General features: G+C 28.1%; 1 protein-coding gene across 2 annotated transcripts in view; it reads left to right on the forward strand.

The window, feature by feature from the left end:
• The window catches only part of Pez (protein tyrosine phosphatase non-receptor pez), a 53,578-nt gene extending 43,971 nt beyond the window's left edge, over positions 1-9,607 (forward strand). For both annotated transcript variants that reach the window (XM_075371976.1, XM_075371977.1), the window contains exons 19-23: positions 101-194; positions 5,653-5,829; positions 7,060-7,219; positions 7,367-7,530; positions 9,368-9,607. In XM_075371976.1, the coding sequence (XP_075228091.1) occupies positions 101-194; positions 5,653-5,829; positions 7,060-7,219; positions 7,367-7,530; positions 9,368-9,496 (724 nt within the window). In that variant the 3' untranslated portion in view covers positions 9,497-9,607. The remainder of the gene's footprint in view (positions 1-100; positions 195-5,652; positions 5,830-7,059; positions 7,220-7,366; positions 7,531-9,367) is intronic.
• Positions 9,608-15,211: the final 5,604 nt, after the last annotated feature.

Raw genomic sequence — 15,211 nt, forward strand, 5'->3', positions numbered from 1 at the left:
ATTATCAGGGAGCTAATTAGAAAATTTTCTGTGGTTTATGTATTAAATTTACAATTTTATTTTAATATTTGCTACTATATTACTTTTTTTTTTGTGGCAGGTTTTCTGATGTTCTTCCATATGAAGAAAACAGAGTACGCCTTGCTCCATGTAAAGAAAATAAGACTGGTTATATTAATGCTTCACATATTACTGTAAGCTTTCATTTTAAAATGTCAAATTAATTATGGATTTATTTTTTTTGCTGTTACATCTTTTGCGCTACTAAGTTACTAGTAAATGGTATACCCTAAAGCAGTGGTTCCCAAATTTTTTTGATTATCTGTGCTCTTGTTGAATTCAGATTTTCCTAAGGCACCCTATATCAAATTATAAAAACTACTTTTAAAAAGCAATATTCCAATATTTTTTTTACAAGGGTTAGGTAAAAATAAATAAAACTCATTTTAGATCTCACAAAAACATGTAAGTGAATAAATTCAACTAATTATAAGTAATGAGATCGATGCGCTTGTTGATCACTGCACATTTTCTCAAATTTTGTAATTAAACTGGTCATAGTCACTCTCATTTCCTTCTTCACATTGATTTTTGCACAATACTTAAATTTTAACAGAGCAACTGTGAAAAACCTAGCTAATTCATTCAAAAATAAAAAGTCATGATTGGAATTAAAATTCTCTAAGCTTTACCATTTAGAATTGGATATTCATCTTCTACTGACATCAAAAACTCAGCTAATTCAAATGCTGCTAAATTTTGTTTTCAACATATTTTGCACCAGCTAGATATAAGTGTTTTTTGACATTGAATTGGAGATGGAAAGAAATTGTATATTTTGTGGTGCCACAATGAGGAAGTCACTGCTCCTCAGGGCGCCAAAGTGCTTTGGGAACCACTGCTCTAAAATATTAACTAAAGTTAGGCTAGGATCTCATACGCCTCACACACTGAAACCAAGAAAACTGGCATAAGGTTAGTTTTTTTTTTTTTATAATCCTCCTCATATCTTCTTATTTAAACAACACTGTTTGCATTATTGAAATGTATTTTATCTCAGGATTAGTACTGATTTAATAAAATACCAATGATGAAATTTATATTTGTGTTACATATTACATTGTTTAAATAAATAATAAATTGCAATTTTAAAATGTAACTTTTCTTTTGCTGTTTCTGAAATGCAATATAGGTATATTTAAACATATATAATAGTGGACTTAATCCTCAGGTTTATTACCAGTCTTATGATTTGCTAAGGACCAGAATTAGAGTTATATTAACATCATCAAAGTGCACTTAAGACCAATTTTTGCATAATTGACTTTTCTTTTTTTGTGACCTAGGACCCCACAGGTCACCACTGTTAAACATTTTATAACAATAATGTTTATACTTCTACATATATTTAGTATATTCAGTTACTTACTCTTCTTTAGTATAAAGACAGATTTACACAGTTTTCTTTTATCAGGTTTGACATGTATCCTATCGAGATTCTGCAAAGGAATAATTCTATTGTAGAAATAAAATTTATAACAAAATAACCTAGTAACAACATACTTTTTTTTTTCATTTCATTTAATAAAAAACTCACTAGGGGTTCCCCTCAAAATGATTACAGAAAATCCTCACATTTTCATTCTCACTTTTGAATTTGAGTCGTTCAAAATTAGGTATCATTTCTCAATGTTGTTTACATATAGTCAGCATAAGTTACATTTTAAATAACTTAGTTTTATAAGAATGAAAGTAATTTTTTCCTATTTTATGGTGGCATTAGTGTATAATATAAAATGTGTTATTACTTATTAGTGTTACCTCACAAACCTCAATATAATTACACTGATAAACATAATTTTTGTTTCTTAACAGGCGATACATGATTTTAATCTGTTTTTTGATGCTGATAATGAATATAAACTCAGGATCTTTCTATCATCCACCATTTTTGAAAAATTTTTAATTTTAATTAAAGGATTTTTTTTTTAATTTTGCAATGTATAGTTAGCATATTGTACTTTGTTAGCTCATTTTTTATTGTTTAACTTTGTTAACATAATTTGTAAGCTATAAATAAATAATACTAGACAAAGAATTAAATCATGTCACAGTCACATGTTATGGCATCTTATGTAATACTGAAAAATGAGCCTTCATGGACAAGATTAATCATGTCTGTGCAGTGAAAACATGTAGCTGAAAACACAGCTGTGTTGTTTGTATTAGCACTGGATTTAGGAATGAATTAATTTTGTTTACTCTTATTGCTGTTTTAAGTTTGTTAACAGTGCAGTGTCATAATGCCTTGAAATTGTGTAAATGATGTGGATGCCTTTTGTTATGTATCTGGTGAGTTTACCGTAAAATCAAATAGAAAAAAACATTATACCTTTAATTAAAAAAGCATATCATTTGTACTTTCAGTGTAAAATTGGTGATCAGGATAAGACATGGGCTCCTCATATAGTATGCACTAACTTTTCTGTAAGAGAATGGCTGAAAGGTATATGGAAGGCTTTGCCCTTTGGTGTACCTATGGTTTGGCATGAACCAAAGGATCAAGTAACCGATTGTTACTTTTGTTTAACAAGTCTGTATGAAATTTCTAAAAAAAAATCTAAACATACTGTAAACTATCCTTCATTGCAATCTGCAATCAGGCTTATTCTTCACAGTGAAATTATTTCAGTTCCTGAGCCACCTGTGAATGTATGTTTTGAAAGCAGCGATGAAGAATCGGGCAGTACTGAAGAAGGCAACAATGATTTTGATTTTGAATTATCTTCCAATAAGCCACATCTAATATCATAAGGTGAATTAGATGACTTTGTTAGGGATTTAAATTTATCAAAAAATCAAGCTGAACTGTTAGGATCAAGACTGCAAGGTTGGAATTTACTTCAAAAAAATACAAAAATTTTGGGCTTTCGAAGCCGGCAAAAAGAACTTTCTCTGTACTTTATTGATGAAAATAATTTGGTTTATTGCACAGATATTGATTAGCTTATATTGCACTTAGGACAAGTTCATAAACTTGAGGACTGGCGCCCTTTTCATAGATTCGTCCAAGTATAGTTTAAAAGTGGTTCTACTACACAATGGTAGCAAATATCTTTCGATACCAGTCACTTAGGATATTAATTTGAAAGAGACATACGACGTAATGAAATCATTTTCTTGAAAATATAAATTATAAAAAACAGCTGGAAGATGTGTGGTGATTTGAAAGTTATAGCTATATTGTTAGGCTATTGTTTTTGCGAATGGGACAGCCTAGCTAGAGATGAAAAATTTTATAAAAGCAATGAAGAAGGATACTCCCAGATATTTCTACATTAGGAAGTGAAGGAAAAATTAAAGAAGGAATATTTGTTGGTCCTCAAATAAGAGAGTTGGTCAAAGATTATGTATTTAACCCAATGTTAAATAATGTAGAAAGTGCAGCTTGGGCTTTATTTAAAAACGTTTGCAAAAATTTTCTTGGCAAACAAAAATCCGACAATTACCACTAAACGAGGTGCTACCCAAAAGTTGGGGAATTTTACCATAAAAATAAAATAGCTTACCATAACTTATAATTTCCACTGTCTCCTTCAAAGTAATCCCCTTGGGCATTGATACAGTGATCCCAGCATTTTTCCCATATTTCCATGCATCCCTGGAAGTCTGCAGGTGTAAGTGTTCGAAGCACGTTCTGTGTTTCTTCCTGAATCTTCTCAATTGTGTTAAAACGACGGTCTTTCAATTGAAATTTTATTTTTGGAAAGAAAAAAATCACACGGGGCAAGGTCAGGCGAATAGGGTGGGTGTGGAATCACTACTATCTTTTTGAAAGCCAAGAAATTCCGAACGGCTAGCGATGTGTGCGCGGGCACGTTGTCATGGTGCAGAATCCAGCTGTTGTTACCCCACAGATCTGAACGTTTGCACCTAATGCTTTCACGTAACCGCTTCAAAACTTCACAATAGAACATTCCATTGACAATTTGACCAAGAGGAACAATTCCTAATGGATAATGAAAAAAACATATCATCATGGACTTCATGTTGCTGCGAAATTGGCATGCTTTTTTTTGGCCGTGGTGAACTTGGTGACTTCCACTGCGACGACTGCTGCTTAATTTCAGGGTCATACCCATACACCCATGTCTCATCACCAGTTATGATGTTGGAGATGAAGTTAAGGTCATCTCTTGCTGAATTTTTCAATTCACTACAAACAGCTATGCGATTTTGTTTCTGGTTGCTGTTCAACAGTCTCGGTACGAATTTTGCAGCAATGCGTCTCATGTTCAAATTGTCAGACAAGATGCGTTGCACGGACCCATATGACATTTGTATGATTGCACAAACATCATGGATTGTTTGTCTACGATCTGCAACAATAGCCTCTCGCATTTTCGCGATGTTTTCCGGTGTTGTGCTTGTTGATGGTCTTCCTGAACGCTCATCGTCATCGACTGTTGTTCGTCCATCTTTGAATCAATTGAACCACAAAAAAATTTTACTTTTACTCATAGCATTGTCACCAAATGCTTTCACAAGCATGAGATGGGTTTCTGCACCAGTTTTTTTAAGCATGAACCAAAATTTGATGCAGGTTCTTTGCTCTTGAAAATCTGCCATTTAGAACTTCGCCCGCCGAAGCAGTAAAACATAATATTACACAACCACACGAAAGTCAACAATTCAGCCTCTCACAGTCACAGCTGTTGGAACACTGATTCACAAAGACTACTGTTAGCCACATCTAGCGGCAGCAGGTCATACCAGCAATGGTTCGCATGCAAAATTCAAATTCCCCGAACTTTTGGGTAGCACCTTGTATTGTTAATCAATCTCTAACTTCATACAGAGCTGTGTGATGTAATATGTCTTTGAAAATACATTTCCTCCACTCACATCTGGATTTTTTCCTGGACAACCTTGGAGATGTAACTCTTTGGTGATGAACACTTTGAACATTTCCACCAAAACATTTCGGTGATGGAAAACCACTATAAAGGGAAATGGAATACTATCATGCTAGCCGATTACTGTTGGGACATTAATTTGGGATGTGCCTGAGGCCAATTATAAAAGAAAAATATCAGCAAAATCATTCTAACACTGGTATGGCCATGCAAAATAAAATAAATTTTAGAGATTCTAACTATATTTTCTCTTAACCTTTTTAAAGTGTAATTTATTTAAAATTAAGGGTGATAGAAAAATTGTATTTACAGATCTAAAAAAAGCAAAAAAGCAATTCAAGAAATGGTATCACACTTAGAGAAACATTAAAACACTTTTTTTTGTCTATCAGTGAGTGTTACAGGTCATTTAATATTAGTTCATAAAGGGTATTTAATGGAGAACTGAAAACATTGATATATAGTTTTCCTTGCAAGATTATTAATGAAACTTAGATTTGTAGTAGAACAGAAAGTAACAGATTTATAGTAGGACAAAAAGTAATATTTTCCTAGTAAACTTCAGTGTAGGCTTCACTTTCATTTATGACTGTAACTAATTTAATATTTATTTAGATAAATGTTGAAAAAATGATTTTATTTTGCTAACCATGATCTTGAAATTTTGTTACTTATAAAATGTGATTATTAGCGATTCTTTTCTTCTTTCTATTTAAATAGTTTTTGTAATTTTCAGGCTAGTGTTGGTTCACATCAAAGATTCTACATATCAGCCCAAAGTCCTCTTCCAAACACAATTGGTAGTTTCTGGCAGATGGTTTGGGAGGCTGATGTATACCTTGTGGTCGCATTAGGTCAACATGATACTGATTATTGCCCTGCAACAACTGATCGTTGTATTGAAATTGGAGAGGTTTGTTAACTATTCTTTATGATATTTTAATACTAATAAATTCTTAACTGCATACAGCGTTATTTAACATTATTAGTCTACAAAAATCAGTTTATTGAACATGGCTTCAATTGTAGGCATTTTATCCATGCATCATATTCTTATCATGATTCATCATGGAATTTTCCATGATGCATGTGAAATATTCCAAATATGTGAAACCATAGTGTACTGTCACCCAGGGTCACTTCTGTTGAATTATAACTTCTTATTTATTCTGTATTTTATTAAATAGTATATATATATTGTTACATCAAAAAACATAGTTAAATTTATAACATCAGAGGAACATGTGTAAAATAGTTGAATAGTACTAGGTGGCATATTAACAGCACCATATCCTTTCAGTTAAATTTCCTGCATGTGATTGTTAACCGTAACCGTTTAGATAACTGGACATGAGTAACAAATCACTTCCAAAAGCAGCATAACTGTTCATAAGCATAATGAACATCTCATGAACGGGCTTACCAAAGAAAAGTGAGTAACAAAGGGTTTTCCATTAACTCTGTCAGCGGGCTAAAATATTCAATATAGGCTATAAGCCAAGCCCACCAAAATGTGACATCAAACCCCTTTGAATGATACCTTATTCTGTTCACTATAGAGTTTATCTTTAAGTGAACATCATTACTTTCAAAAAACCAACTTTGAATGGTACTGCATGTGCTTATATACATAATAGGTCCTTTATGCATATAATACTCATAAAGACTGGGACAGGTAGTATAAAACAGCAAATTGATGATGTACCTCTTTCTATTGTGAAAGTGTATTATGCTCACTGTTTTTATAGAATTAATGTTATAACAGTATTATCACTGTTATTGTTCATAACAGTCATTAATACTGCTTGTAACAATAAAAATTATACTTTCCATTTTTATTTTTTGTTCATGTAGGCTTTCATTGTATTTGTTTTTATCTGTTCATGCATCATTCTCATCTTACATGGTTTATATTTTTTGTGTGCCATATTTATTGATTTATTTATTTCAAGTAAAAATGAATTTTATGCATATAATTTTTTTTGTTCACTTAACATTAGTTAGTTTTTCCATTTACATAATTATTATAATGTAAATGGAAAAACAATTTCAAAAAGATTTGTTATTAATTATAAACATAAAAGAAAATTACTTAACATAATTTGCCAAACTACCATTAATTGCATGAATTTTTATGTTACAGTTTGAAGTTTGGGGCCAATTCTGCCAGGAAACTGGTCATTGTGTAACTACTAAACTAAGAGTTTATCATGCTCCATCACGTCGTAGTAGAGGTGTTTGGCACCTTCAGTATTCAGAGTGGGGTGATCAAGGGTGCCCCCATACTGTACCTCATTTCTTAGGTAAATTAGTTTATGTATATTAATGAACAGTTTGATTTTTCTTTTAATAACTATAATAATAATGATGAAAATTATTTTCATTATATAAAAATACAGTTTTATTCATATAAGGATTTTGATTTTGTGACATAGACAAATTTTTTTTAGGGTTTTTGGAAGAGTTAAGTTCTGTCAGACAGCATACAGTCAGTCAGATACCAGCAGGACATAATAGGAATCCTCCAGTTCTAGTTCATTGTTCTTCTGGAGTTGGTCTTTCTGCTGTCGTAATTCTTAGTGATCTCTTACTTTACACTTTAGACCACAATCAGGTGAGTAATAATTTTTTTTATGATTTCTGCTTATTTAAAAATATCAAAGCCTGTTTTGAAAGTACAAGCATTTAATTCAAAAAGTAATGTTTATCTGTGATTAATGGTTATTAAAATAATCATCCTGATCTACAAATTATAAGAAATTTTCAAAGTGAAACAAAAGTAGATGAACTTAACAGTTTTTCTCTAACACTCTGATTTTTTTAGTCACAACCTTTAAAAGAAATGACAGGAAAATTTTAACTTTATGACCTCATTGCAGTAAGTTGTGACATCGTAATCATTTTTTAAGTAATTATTTATAATAACCATCATTTCAGAAGTGACAAAAATAAATAAAATGTAAACTTATATCTGTATTTGTAGAAATTGGTAACTATTTAAGGGAGAAATGACTTTTTTCTTATATACCAAGAAGTCTTCTCTCTGGAAAATGAGTAGTTGTCACTCTAATAAATTCCTTCTGCTTTAATATCATTGTTCTATTTGTAATCCATATAGATGGACAGTTTTTCCTTTTCCTTGTTCTTTGCTCACAGCACCCAAATTTTTGAGAGAAGTCAAATGAAAATGTAAAAAATTAATTTTCAGTGACACTCTACAGCCTAAATTTTTGTAGTACACTGACAGTTAACAGGTCATTGTTCTGTTTCTAAGAAATCCTTGAACAATCTGCGAATGATTTCCACACTAGTTCCTTAGGATTCAATTTGGTATCAAATATATTGTCATTTTTTATTTTCTGGTTTCAGATCCATTGATTATTCCTTCTTTCAATTTAATAACATGTAATCACAGAAAAACCTGAGTTAAATATTTAACTAATCTTTAACTAATGCTTTCACAAAATTCTTCATTAGTTCTAGTTATATATGTAAAAGTGTTAAAAATCTCTTACTCAGCAAATCTTAATATTTAGGCGCATTTTAATATTTTTCTGTCCTAAAATGTGATTATCTCTTTGGTCATTTTTTAATAAATAATATTGATTGGTCTGCACTCTTGATTTTGTGTTGATAAACACAAAAAATAATATTTTGTGAAGCTGTCCTTTTTTTTTTTTGTTTACTTCTGGACCTGCTTTGAATATGAACGTTATCCCAAGGAAGAATCAGGAGGAATTCACCCTGATCCAATTTCACTCTAATGTAGTAAACTTAAGATAGATTTAGAGAATGGGGATTTCACGAATGATAAAAATAGTTGAAAGATTTTGTAATTCTAAATAAATTCAGAAGCACGTACTGACTGAATTCCAGACTATATAAGAAAAAGAGTGCTTGATGACAAAGATTGCAACAAGAGGGTTTGGAAAAATTAGTTTGAAATTTAAAATGGGAGCAATTAAGCTTGTTTACGTTTGTTCTCTCAGCCTTTTGATTCAGGTAGTCATGTCTAGTTTTAGAGTTAAAAATTGTTTGTGTTGCACTGTTTTTAAGAGAAGGTAATGTTAATTTGTTTGTTGTTCTATTTTTTGGTTTGAAATAAAATGTGCTTTTATTTTTATTTTGATTAGGTGAAATTAAAATTTAATAAATAATTCTCAATGAAATTAACATTTTAACTAGTAAATATTTATTCATATATTTCCTCCTAACAATTATTTCATAATTCTAATATATCCATGCATTGAATAAAATTTTAGTAGACTAGTATTAATTAAAAGGAAAAAATACATTGAAGAATTCTATCCTAAAATGGGTAAAAACTTGTTCTTAGGAAAGGAACTCCAAGTAATTAATTGTGTTACAATGAATTCAGTATGATTATTATACAATTATTACAAATTAGTTGTATATGTTAAAAATAATTTGATACAATTTTTTTTTTGTAGGAATTGGATATACCAAGAGTTGTCTCCCTATTAAGACAACAGAGAATGTTAATGTTACAGTCCGTGTCACAATATAGATTTGTTCACAGTCTTCTTATATTTTATTTGAAAAATTCTCGACTTATTTAAGTTGTTAATTAAATAAAAATCCCACCTACTCCCGTGTTCATTGCTACTATTTCTTAACTAATATTATTTTATGTACAGAACATTTATTATAGTTGTTATTGTTTTAAGGATTTTTTTCTTATTTATCTGATGTAATATTTATTGTTAATTAATATATATATATATATATATATATATATATGCTATTGATTAATAATTACTATTAATCAATTAATGTATCATGCCTGATTTTAATTATATTAATAATTCTGGTGTTATTTATATTTATATTGTTAAATATTTTAAGATAAAAATGTTATCTTTAGAAATTGGTCTTGATTTGTATTTTTACTAGTTTTCTATGATTACTTGTATGTAGATATCAACTGTGTTGCATTTCAAGTTCATCACAGAGGAGGTGAAAAATATTATGAAACTTTGTGTTCAGTTTTAATCTAGTTATTCATATACAGTACAATCCTATTTATCCAAAGTAGTGATGGGTAACCCCTTTTTGTAGATAACCAATATTTTAGATTTAAACTCCCTTTTTTAAAGTTGATAAATTTGAAAAATTGAAATGGATTTACAGTTCTCTTAAACATCAATGCTGGGAAAAATCAGGATTTTTTTTCCTCATGGTTATCATTTTAAACAGTATGTCTGAGAATGTATTTGATACATTAATTTTTATTTTTTTAAATTTATATATAGTCACCTTTAAATTATAAATTATTTTAAAGTAAATAAATAATTTTGTCCTGCTTATGTAGTAGAGTAATTGCTCTTTTATGTCAGTTTCATTTGGTAAGATTTTGGTTGAATGAAATTTGGATACACAGGGTTGTACTTGTAATTCAGTTTAAGTTTGTTACTGCTCTATTTAATAATGAGCCTTTTCTTATTTACACTTTTTTTTTAACCTATTCAATCCTGGTGATGTCTGAGTAATGGCTTTTTTTTTTCTCACATTGGTTTTGATATAGCATACTATACTTATAAATAATATCAATACAGTTTGCATATTCTGTACATAAATGTTGAGATGTAAACTTTCATCTCATAAAATCAAAAAAAAAATCATTTCAAGTGTACACATTAGTGTTAATTATTTTCAAATATAAGATCCCATGCTAGGTATACAAGGGAAACTGAGAAGTTTAGCAGTTTTCCATTGTTCTCTCCATTAGTACACCATGTTTGGCGTCAGTAGACCAATCCTCATAAAATCCAGTCAACATTCAATCTACAAATAACAAGCTTAGTTCTGTGTACCTCATTTGTTAAATGAAAAGCCTTAATTCCTCTACCTTGATTCCTTTTACATACTCAACTACCATACCTTCTATTTTGAAATAGTACAAGCTTAGTTCTGTGTACCTCATTTGTTAAATGAAAAGCCTTAATTCCTCTACCTTGATTCCTTTTACATACTCAACTACCATACCTTCTATTTTGAAATAGTACATTATATATTATTGTCTCTACTCAGCAGCAGAAAGTAACTGAATTCAGTGTAAATACCAAGTAATAGGAAATGTGTATTTTGAATTCAAAGTTATCACATTGTGTATTTAGGTAGATTATTATTGGTATTTAATTGATAAATTAAATTAAAAGGAATATAATTAATTTGTTGTTTATTATACCTGTTATAATTCCTGAAAATAAATACAAACTGGATCCATAACAGAAAATGTCAGAAGAAATAAAGTTTAGATATTTTCAATGTACTTTCTACATTTACTAATCCTTTTTTTAAATGCAGCAACCAAAAAAATCTGAATCTAAAATAGTTTTATGGGTAGCTAGTTATTCATGTACTGTATTTTATACTAGATAAATCATATATCACACATATATATATTGCTTCAGCAGTTACACAAATTCTGTCCTTAATGTTCTTTTATTTCTTTCTTTAATGTCCAAATCTGATATTTATCTCCATTAGAATAACATATGTTCACATGTGGTGGTTCATCATTACCCGAGTAACTCATTATTTTGTAGTACCAAACTTTCACTGTATATAATTTTATATATGTATAAAATCTATGTAAAGTACTTAGCTACTTTATTACTAATTCTTTGAATTAATGCTTATTTAATTATTTTGTAAAGATTCTTACTAATTTTTAATTGTGAACAAAGCCAAAGACTTTTTGGATAGTTGTACTTAACTATTTTCTTGTTAACAAGTTACCTTGTGATATCCATTTTTAATCCTTGTATTTGTGTATTGTTTTTGCATTTGTTTATTTTTAAAAAAATAATTAATTATTACTTAATTTAATTTATAGGTGATTTTCATTTAAATATTAAAATGTTAATAAATTGTATTATTATATTCTCCACGTTTGATGTTTATTTGTAAGTATTAGTATTTATTTGAATCAAATATTTATTGCTTCCTTTTAATATGTTCATTCCATAATTAATTTTTTTTCTAAAAAATTTCATTTCTGTTAATATATTTATTACAAGCTATATAATGTGAAACATTTATATCAGTGATTGCTGTTATTGTTTTTTAACTTTTGTTATTATGTAAATATCTGTACATAGATGATTATTTATTGTTATTGCTTCTTACTTTTAACGTATGTAGAAATTGTTAATATAATTTTAATTATTATTTAATTTTATCACATTTTATTTCATAAAACAACTCTTAGGTAGCAGATAGTATGACTTATAAATAGTATACAATAAATTTAAAAAAAAGATAGAAACTCGTATTTATAATAAATTAAGAGTGAAAATCTTTATTAAAACTATGAACAGATAATGAAGATGAGAAGTTAAAAAAAATCAAATGGTTTATTTTAAATAAAATTTTATTTTGAAAAATTCAATTGATATATTTCAATGTGTCAGTATTTTTTAACACTCTTGCTACGTGGAATTTATAAACTATTAAATTGTCTTTACAATAAAAACTGGATTTGTTGTCTTATAAAATTATGAACAAAGTAGAAAACTGATTACTGTTTTGGGGTATTTTTCTCAATGCTTTTGTATACATGTAAAACTTAATTTATTGGAACTCTAATTAAAAAAATATTTTTTAGTATGGTTGTATTTTTATGTGTTAGATTAAAAGATAGAACAATGTTGAATAGTGTATAGTTTGTTTGAGATTTACTTTTTAATCATATGAGGCATTAGTGCCATTTTATTGTGTTTATAGTTAACTTCATTGGCTTGATTAGATTTTGTTTGTTCATATATATTTTTTCTGCCATTGTTATTGGTTGTATTATCCTTACACAGTTTAGGTGTTGTGCATATTAGTACATTAGTTAGGTTTGTCAACTTTTTTTTAAATATTTCTATAAAGTAATAAGTTGATGAATAAGATGCATTTAATGCTTGTTGATAGACTGATAAAATTTATTACAAACATGAATATACTCTTTTATTAATTATTTACTTCAGAATAAGTTTTTAAGTAATAAGATTTGTGCCTTAGGTAATAATTTATTATGTAAAAAAATATAATTAATAAGGTTACTCCTTTTTTTTGACAATAATTTACTTGCAATGCTGGCAGTTTTCGCACTTATAAAGCATATTAAAATTTATTAATTACTGATTTAGAATACTCTTAAAATTGGTCTGCATAATTTAACCCATTCAATGCTATGGATGCGATAATGCATGATAAAAAATATCTTCACTTGCCATGGAAGATGGCAAGTGACATGCAAAAAATGACAACAGTTGCATAAGTTTCTTTCAAATAACATTTTGATCAGAAAGAGGAGATAATTTATCCAGTTTTAAATGTTGCTATGAACAATATTGCATCTAATCTGTTAATGAACTCAATTTATGGTACCATTGATGAAATGGTATATACTACAAACCTTAAAGATTACCTTGTTTCTTGGATTTTGTGGAAAAAACATTGGCTGCAAACTGTAACTGAATAAATTAAGTGGAAAATAAAAAGAATAGTAGTTTATTTGATCAACAAAAAAAAATCAGTTACACATTTTACTGTCGTTATCAAAAAATATTTTAAAACATTCAGTTTGAAATATAAATAAAACTAACAAAATTTCTTTTTTTTGTGATGAGCAAAAAATTTATTTGCTTTTTTTTTTTTTTGCTGGCACGAAGTGAAATCATTCATTTTTCACTGACAGATTGGGTTAAACTAATTCAGACTGTTCAGCTAGGAAAATTGCCTTTTATTTTCTTAAATTGCCTATATTTTCTCAGGCAGCTTATTATTTTTTTTTTTACATAAATATAACAATTGTATTTTAAACAGAGTAATACTATTCTAATTTTAGTTTTTTATTAATCATTTTGTAAATGATAAAATTTGTTTTAATGTTTTTTTTTTTTTACTAAATTATTTGCTGTTTAGTTAGTCAGAATTGGTATGTGCCTTTAAAGTAATAGATTTTTTTTATATAATTGATAAAATTTCAATGTATTATTTTAATAATGAAATACTTATGTTGTTTACATAAACCTCAGTAATTCAAAATAGCAGCTAAACTGAATAAAAGGTTTATACAGGATTAGCATAAACCTGTGGGTTAGAGGAGGTCAACGTTATAAACTTTGCTCCTGTCATGTGAGCAGTAAGCAATGTGATGCTACATTTTGCTAAAAAAAAACTGCACACCTATGTATAAATTCAAATGATACTTCCTTTCTCATAAAACTTAACTTTCTAGATGAAATTCATAAAAAGGAGACAGGAAACAGAATAAGGAGTTTGTTCTTACTTAATTTTAATTAATCTTGCTTGTTCTCTGGAGTTATTTTATCAAAATTTCCAATTAACATATTTTGTGATCTGAGTAAAGGCATTCATTTTTTATTAATTTTCAGTTTTAATAACATTTATAGTAAATAATATATTTTTTGATCTAGGGTTAATTGTCCCCTGTACCCCCCCCCCCCCCACGTGTATATAGTTTTCTTTGACTTTAGTGTATTTTGTTCTCAAACCAAATATTTTCATTTTACTTAGCACAGAATTTCAGCCCATGATCTCTATGTTAATGTTGTCATTTATAATAGATTTCTTACCCGTTTTAACGATCTAGACATCAATTTATTTAAAATTAAATTTAAAAGGTTTTCCCAATTTAAAATGTAAATTATTTTATTTTTACTCATTTTATATATCAATTATTTTTATTAAAGCCACATTTATTCAATTATTTTTAATTCTGCATTAGTACTTCTGTAAAACTTAATGAAAAAACTTCATGTAATTTTTTAATACTTTAATATATTTAAATCTTAAAAAAATTTTTAATTAATGAGGTTTTTACTCTTGGAACTTTAATATTATTGATGAAAACTGTAGAAAATATTTTTAATGTGTGTTGATGTTTTATTAGATGTTTTCGTACATTTTTTACCACATATGTGCCTAAAAATATTTTACATAAATATTAATTGGTGCAAAGTATTAATACTTTTTTTTACATTTATTACAGCAAATTATATACATATTTAGCTTTATATTATTATAAAAAGAATATTAAATAATATTTTTAAATTATAATTGAATTTTATTTTAACATATTCTCAAGAGGTGCCTAATAATCTTACATTAACTTACATTTTTTATAAATTTTATTTTTTGTTTGGTTAACAGTAAATCTATCATATATATATATATTGTACTAATATTTTTATCCTAATCTCAGAGATTTTTATATTTTATATAAAGTATTTCATTCTGACTAACTGTGATTTTAATTA

This window comes from Lycorma delicatula, chromosome 7, assembly GCF_047948215.1.
Source record: "Lycorma delicatula isolate Av1 chromosome 7, ASM4794821v1, whole genome shotgun sequence".
Taxonomy (NCBI): Eukaryota; Metazoa; Arthropoda; class Insecta; order Hemiptera; family Fulgoridae; genus Lycorma; species Lycorma delicatula.